Genomic DNA, 8,523 nt, shown 5'->3' with positions numbered 1-8,523 from the left:
TAATAATTATTAAATCCAAACTATTTAAGGTTAAATCAAAAAACAATAAATCCAAAATACAAAAGAACTAATTCCAATTGGTATGATGTCATTGGATTTTGTTAGACGAATGGACCCACCAACCAACGTGGTTAAAACTTAAAACAGTACATGGATCAGTGATCCACGTGACTCTCACACTCTATCCTACGCACGTTTTAAAGCGCGTGTAACATTTCCTCCATGATGACTCTCATACACCATCGTACGCGCATTTAAAGCGCGTGTAATATCCCCTCCCTCCTCAGCACCATTGACTAGTGAAAAAAGTGTGCTATAAAGCTCCTACTAACATTCACTTACTAGATCACAGCTAAAGTCTGAGATTCCGGTGACCAACAAACCACGTATCAACACGTGGCACTAAAAGTCAAACCAATTGGTTCCACAAGTACCCAGTACTATCAGTTATCTACGACGTCGTTTTCATATCAGCACTTTCCTTATCCCCAATATTTAGAAAAGCAAAACCAACTTCTCTTCTTTTGTTTGTTCACAGCTGAAGAAACATCCATTAATGGTTTCCGATTAACTCCTTAAATTCGTTTTTATTTACTGTTATGCCATCTCGTCATCTACTTCCGGCGGCTCCTCCGCTTAACCAGCCGCATTATAGTCACCATCGGCACCGGTATTTACTTCCTTCTGTTCTTGCTGGTGTTCTGTCTTTTACTCTGTTTTCTTTTATTATTATTGTGTTCTTTTTGTACCGGAAGCTATCTCGTAACCGTACGGCTCCATCGGACCTTAAATCTCCGAGTCATGATAAGAATCACCGTTCGCAGCAGCAGCAATGTCGTCGGTTCTCGTATTCGGTACTCCGGAGTGCGACGGCTTCTTTCTCTGCTTCTAACCGGCTTGGCCATGGTGGATTTGGCTCGGTTTATAAAGCTGTGATTCCTTCATCGAACCAGGTGTTGGCAGTGAAGGTTATGGATCCGAATGGCTCGTTACAAGGAGAGCGGGAGTTTCACAACGAGCTCTCTCTTGCTTCGTCTCTCAACTCTCCTTACGTTGTCTCTCTGCTTGGATTCTCGTCGAATCGCCGGAAACGGAAGCTGATTTTGGTGTACGAGCTCATGGAGAATCGGAGCCTTCAAGATGCTTTGCTAGATCGGAAATGTGAAGAACTTATGCATTGGAGGAAAAGATTCGATGTAGTGACTGATGTTGCGAAAGGATTGGAATATCTACATCATTTTTGTAATCCGCCGGTGATTCACGGAGATATAAAGCCGAGTAATATTTTGCTCAATGCGTACTTCAATGCTAAAATTGGTGATTTCGGACTTGCGAGATTGAAGATAGAGGAGAATGTAGGGGAAAAGAAGGAAGGTTTTGCAGTCGGAGAGGATAATGGATCGATCTTGGAGGAGACGGAGAGTGTAGCGACTGGTTACGATGATAGTACTACTGTTGCAGGCGTTGATCGATCTCCAGAGAGCTTTGCGGTTAGGGTTTTAGATTCAGATGCTTCACCGGAGATGACTGTTTTGGCGTCGCCGGAGATGGGAGTCGATAAGGGAAGTGTTTCAGAGGCTGGATTTGATAAAACTAGTGTTGATAGTGGAACTGGCAAGGATTTGGTTAATGGAGGAAAGAAGAACGGGTCGAGAAGGGATTGGTGGTGGAAACAGGACAATGGAGGAGGAGGTTCCGAGTCAGGACGAGTTAAAGATTATGTAATGGAGTGGATTGGAAGTGAAATTAAGAAGGAAAGACCGAAAAACGAATGGATTGCATCACCTAACTCAGTTGATAACAATATAATCAGATCAAAAAGCTTGACGACCGAGCCGAAGAAGAAGCAGAGGAAGAAATTAGAATGGTGGGCATCTTTAGATGAAGAACGAATCCAAAAGGAGAAATGTCGAAAACCTAAAGAATGGTGGAGAGAAGAGTTCTGCGACGAGCTTTCAAAGAAGAAGAAGAACAAAAGAGGACTCAACGGCGGCGGAGATTCATGGTGGCAAAAAGACGAAGACATCGCACAAGAAAGCAAGAAAAAGAAGACAAAAACAAGCAGAGGAAGCATCGATTGGTGGTTAGATGGATTCAGCGGCGAAATAAGGAACCCCCGGCGAAACAGCCAAGATTGGGCCAGCGGAGAGATACCAAAGAGCGGCGGAGTAAGTAGCACACCGAGTATGCGAGGAACTGTTTGTTACATTGCCCCTGAGTACGGCGGCGGCGGTTTGTTATCAGAAAAATGCGACGTTTACAGCTTCGGTGTTCTTCTCCTCGTGGTGGTTTCCGGCCGGCGACCACTACAAGTAACAGCCTCTCCGATGTCGGAATTTGAACGGGCTAATTTGATTTCATGGGCAAGACAACTAGCTTCCAATGGGAAGCTTTTAGATCTAATTGATTCATCAATACATTCATTAGATAAAGATCAGGCATTACTTTGTATTACGATTGCATTACTTTGTTTACAGAGATCTCCTGTTAAGAGGCCAAGTATGAAGGAAATTGTGGGGATGCTTTCCGGTGAGGCTGAACCACCGCACTTGCCGTTCGAGTTTTCACCATCGCCGCCGTCGAATTCTCCGTTCAAGTCTCGGAAGAAGGTCCGGTGAGGTGAGTTAATTATTGGTGTTCATGACATTGTTTATGATTAACTGTAGAGTGTGTTAATTGGAGTAATTATGTTTAGGCTGTTTCTAATTATCATGTTTGTAGAAAGAAACTGTTGCCACAATTGAAAATGAATATACATATGTTTCTTTTTATGAACTTTGGATCTCATTTTAATGAACTAAGGTCAAAATAGCTCTTAAACTTGTTGCTACAATTAATTTAGTTCCATTTGAATTTTAGGTATCATTTTCAGTCTTTAACTTGTTAAATTGGTTTAAATTTTATAAATATTTTTGTATTAAAACCAATTATATCCAGATCAATTTATCAAATTTGGATTTGGATTAAATTGATTTTAGATACCAAACTTTAAGAACCATTTTGACTCTTAATTTCCATTTTTAATACACTAATATCACTTTTACCATGTCACAAGGATTGCGAAATTGGTGTTCTAAACGTTAAGCAAAGAACCTGATGAACTAAATACCGGTTTTAATGATAGTTGCTACAATTTTTTCAATATTTATTACTGAATCTGATAATGGAATCACAGATTTTTTACTTTTAAAACCTGTGTTTTCTTTTATGAAATTTGGGTGATTTTTTCTCAAGAATTAGGTAAAAATTTGTCATTGTAAAATGCACTTTCATACTAATTTTAACCCTTCCAAAAGGGTCATGAAATTAGTGTTTTGAATACTAGTTTTAAACACAAAGAACCCGATGATCTAAACACCACGTTCATTGCAAAGAAATGCCTGATATCTAATACCATTGCCAGAATAACTGCATTAACCTTTTCCGTTATAGTTAGAGCTGAGCGTGAATCTTGGAAATTCTTGAATCCCAAATATCAGAATAAAAAGATCCATAATTGAATTTAACAGTTTACTTTTTTTAGGACCGAATCAAGTTGTACTATTGATTTACATTAGGTATAATTCTGGATATTTTCAAATTTCTAATATTATTCAATAAATATGCTGGAGATTCTAGAACCAGATCGGATATCTGAATTGTACTGTTGGCTTTGCACCATTAACTTTTATTTAAATACAATTATAGAGATTTTCAAGTCTCCAAATTGTACCGAACCGTAGTCACTCCAGTAGCATCTGAACCGGATGATTGGATGACCCGAGTTTTACTTTCACAACCGAATCTAAAATAAATTTCCTCCAAAAAGACATTATTACAAAGGAAAAAACTCAACATTGGACCTACAAATTTAGTTAAGTGTTGGTGATGATTTTGATGCACTATTGCAATTGACTTTTGCTTGTTGAAAAGAAGCTTATGAATGTTAGGTTAGGAATCCAAGGATTAATAACGGTAAATGTAAAAGATATAGCTTTAATGATACCAATATTTGGCTGCCCTTTGCCTTGAGTGGCCTCTAGTAAAGTGAGTGTGTGGGAAGTGTAGGGTCAAATGTATATCTTTTTAGTTTTCTTAAGTTGATCCAATCAACATGGAATTCACTGAAAATATTCCATGGGTCGGGTTGATCGGGCGTAACGGACTTTTATCTAAAAATATTCAGTAGTTTTATTCAGTTCGCTATTAATTTAGGTGGATTTGGATTGGGTTGGATTCGAACGTACAAATCAAATACCAAATCTAACTCATATAAGTCAATTTAAAAAAACATACATTATTTTTTAATTATAAAACAGAAAATTTATACTTAAAAATAAATATTTAATATATAAATATATAATTTTACTGATTAATATTAATAGAGCGGACCGGATTGACACGAGCTTGAATGGGCCGGGCGAGTACCCAAGCCCGTGGGCAGGTCTAGAATTCAATCACAAGGGGATTTTTTTGCAAAATGGTAATGATGTCTTTCACGTTTTCATTATTTCCAAAAGTTTCATCTATTTTCGACTCTTACTGTCATTATTGAAGTCTTCATACTCGTAAACTTTTTGTATGGCCTTGAAGCTTTTCTTCACTTTGGACTGAAGATATATAATATTGCATTGTTTTAAATTTTTCTTTCATTAATTATTATTTATTTTCATCACAATTCATAATTTACATAAGATACAACACATAAAAAAAAAAATGACACAAAAAAGTTAAGTCTTTAGCTAGAAAATTAAATTTTGAGAAGGAATAAAATATATTATAAATTTTAATATATATTTCATTGTTAATTTTTTGGGTAAATTACATCCATGGTCACTGAACTTTACTCATTTTAACATTGTGGTCACTGAACTTCAATTCTTAACGGTATGGCCACTGAACTTTATTCTTTTTAACATCGGTGGCCATTGAACTTTAACTAATTCCTCAAAATGATAGGTAACGACCTCAAAATGAATATATTTAAGAATTAAAGTTGTTCAGAACGACATTTACCATGAACCCATATTTTTTATTTTCCAAAATCATTTTTTTAAAGCTTTTTCTCTCTACAAATTCACTCTCTCTCCAAATAAAAAACACATATATGACCCCAAAACAAAAATTTTCAAGAATTAAAGTTCCTTAGAATATCATTAACTCTTTGAATTTTTTTATTTTGAGGCCGTTTGAGGCCGTCAATGGTCGTTTTGAGACATTGAGTGGCCACCGGTGTTAAAAAGTATAATGTTCAATGACCATACTGTTAAGAATTGAAGTTCAGTGACCACAATGTTAAATGAATAAAGTGCAGTGGCCATGTGTGTAATTTACCCTTAATTTTTTTTGTGAGTTTGTATTCTCCAACCACGAATACCATGTACTATTCTTGAATCTTGGTCATAACATGTGATTGTTTTTCTTATAATTTTTTAAACTCATATAAAGTATGTAATAAAACCCTTTTTATCTCCTACGCTAATTATTTATGCACATATGGTCAATTTTGTTAAAACTCGTTAGAAATTCGATAAAAGTTCTGCGCGATCAAAACTCGACTCGGTCAAAGCTCAGGTCGAAATATTAACGAGTCGAGCCTACCTAGATTCGGCTCGACCCGACTCATTTACACCCCTAAAAACACCATTAGCAAGTTGCAAAGTGTATCAAATCTAAATTAGAAAGCAAAGAGAACCCATTTAATATATTTGGCACTTGTAAATTAGGTATATAGTTTGTCAACAAATGTGATTCCATATGAGTTTAATGAAAAATAAAATAAGATTCTGCAAGGTAAGGAATATTAATTTTCACATGGTGATATTTTGTCTTTATATTAAGAATATTAATGAGAATTGTACTATTCTTCAGCTTATTTCAATTTCAGATTTCCTAATTTTCACAAATCTTCAAAAGCTGCTTTCTCAATTATGAACATGATGTGTGAAAGATACTCCAAATTTCATTAGGTACTTGAGCCAAAAAAATAAAGATTCTTTTTTTGACTTCTTAGTCAAGATATTTCCTGAACAATCTTCAATTCTTTGGTTTCTGAAGCTGATATTTATGTAGAGGAGATATTGTTTTGACTCGGTCTGGAATGAGTGGCGTTGAAGTAGAAGGTTTGAGTAAGGAACGTGTTTAAGAGGTGGTGATGGGAGTTGGAATGAAGTGAAATCCATTGAAAATGGAAAGAAAGTGACTGAAATTTGTTAGTAAGATGTATTTCTAAGCCCTTTTCTTGGGTCTTTGTTGACTCGGTCTGAAATGGGTGGGATTAGAATAGAAGGTTTGAGCAATGAACGACTTTAAATGATGGTGATAGGAGTAGGAATGAAAGGAATTCCATTGAAAATAGAGAGAAAATGACTGAAACTTATGGGTCTTCGTTGTGCATCGTCTTGAAATTGAATCAGATAATGCCGAAGTTGTTGCTAGCATTTCTTGGGAGAACGGCGTTTAAATGATAACATAAAAAATATTTATTAATAATTGTTTGATACATATTATTACGTTCACCAAATACTTTTGTTTATCTAAAATCAAAAGGATGTTTTACAATTTTTTAAATTAACCCTCAACCTATATTTAAAAAATCAATTGAACCTGTTTGAAATTTAAAATATCAATTATTTAGGCCCTTTAAAACCTAAATAATATTCATATATGTATAAATTGTTTTTACTCCATATATATATATATATATATATATATATATATATATATATATATATATAAACCTATTTTTTTTAGGTCTCCTCCAACCCTCGCCCAGTCGGACACGCTTTTACCCTAAACTCAGGCCGGCCTTACTCTTTATATACAAAAAACATTAGGGAAATTTACATAGAAATTCACTTTTGAAAAATTATTTATAATTATGTCAAGTAATAATTTATAATTATGTCAAACTAATAAAAATATTATTTTTAAAGGTTGAAGTTTATCAATTAGGGATTTATAATATATTTTAAGAATTTGTGATTTAAACTTTTTAATTTATGTGTAAAAGCATATTTTATTTGGTATATATTGAAAAAAAATGATATATTGAGAATTAAGTTTGGTGATATGATTTTATTGTAATTTGGTAGTCAATTTATGTAGAAAACCCTTAAAGAAAACGAAAGTACGAATCTAAAATCCCCTTGCTATTTCTGAAAGGGCTTTTTACAAAACAATCATAATACTAATAATATTTATAATTTAATCAAATTGGTAAATTTTATTTCTATTATATCAGATTTATCAATTTTATTCTAGAAGTGTCATAGAGAAAATGAACTTCCTATTTGGACTTTTCTGAATTTCCACTCTTTTCCAATCCTATCCAAATCAATCGGTTTAGAGTAACTTCCTATTTAATAAAATGTAAAATAAAATTTGCACCAACTGTGATATGCTTTTTTGTGTAATTTTCCCTTTCTGAAATGTCACTTCCAACAAAATAACCTAAATTGTAAATTCTTAGAAAAAAAAATACTTGATCACTATTTTTCGTATATAATAAATAAAGTATGCTTTTACACCTTCGTACCACTTTTCTAATCTGCATAAAAAATTAAAACTTAATTTATTCATCGATTGCATCGCTTCATCGACCAGTTTGCATCGCCATCTAACTCATATTCTAATTTAGGATTATTTTTATTTTACAAATTAGTCCATATTCCATCTTATTCAAAGGGTGTTGTTAAACCCAGTCCCAAATTCCCACCCCTAGTCCCGTGAAAGGACGAAAATACCCTTTCATGGGTTTTGGGGAGGAAAAAGCTATTTTTTTTGCTCTCCCGACACGCGGGCGTGTGCCTATCACGCCTCACCTTGTGGTCGGGCGTGATAGCCCCATGCCTCGCCGTGTGGCCGGACGTGATCGCTACACGCCCGACCACACGGTGAGACGTGGGGCTATCACGCCCGACCACAAGGTGAGGCGTGATAGGCACACGCCCGCGTGTCGGGAGAGCAAAAAAAATAGCTAGTCCGCTATTGAATTAAATCCGTAAATACCTGTTACGTAAAAAAAATTAGTCCGCTGTTGAATTAAACCCGTAAAAAAATTAGTCCGCTATTGAATTAAATCCGTAAATACCTGTTACGTAAAAAAAATTAGTCCGCTGTTGAATTAAACCCGTAAAAAAATTAGTCCGCTATTGAATTTAACCCGTAAATACCTGAATTAACAAAATAAAAATTTAACAAAATAAAGATTTAGTTAAACTAAATTAAACAAAATAAAATTTACAACAACTAAAATTTACGACATAAAAATTTAGTTAAACTAAATTAAACAAACTAAAAATTAGAAAAAATTAATTAAATTAATTAAAACCCCTCGGGCGTATGAACATCACGCCCGAACCATAGGTCGGGCGTGATAGCCTCACGCCCGAACCACAGGTCGGGCGTGATGTTCATACGCCCGACTGCGATTCCGGCGTTTTTAAAAAATCACCCACAGATTCAATTTTTAAGCTTAAATCAAAAAACAAAAACGGTAAATCTTATTATTTTCGCTTTCCCTTTACGGTTGTTGTTACACTC

At 34.8% G+C, this 8,523-nt stretch overlaps 1 protein-coding gene across 1 annotated transcript; it reads left to right on the top strand.

Moving 5' to 3' along the window:
- The first annotated feature begins 354 nt into the window (after nt 1-354).
- Nucleotides 355-2,775, top strand: LOC136220913 (receptor-like serine/threonine-protein kinase At2g45590). Its single transcript, XM_066008752.1, has one exon. The coding sequence runs from the start codon at nt 600-602 to the stop codon at nt 2,616-2,618; it is 2,019 nt and encodes a 672-aa protein (XP_065864824.1). The 5' UTR covers nt 355-599; the 3' UTR covers nt 2,619-2,775.
- Nucleotides 2,776-8,523: the final 5,748 nt, after the last annotated feature.

The sequence above is a fragment of the Euphorbia lathyris genome, chromosome 2 (genome assembly GCF_963576675.1).
Source record: "Euphorbia lathyris chromosome 2, ddEupLath1.1, whole genome shotgun sequence".
Classification (NCBI taxonomy): domain Eukaryota; kingdom Viridiplantae; phylum Streptophyta; class Magnoliopsida; order Malpighiales; family Euphorbiaceae; genus Euphorbia; species Euphorbia lathyris.
This window is presented reverse-complemented; position numbering and strand designations above follow the sequence as displayed.

Bases quoted from the DNA above. Each gene is read 5' to 3' on its own strand.
- LOC136220913 (XM_066008752.1), top strand. From the start codon at position 600: ATGCCATCTCGTCATCTACTTCCGGCGGCTCCTCCGCTTAACCAGCCG.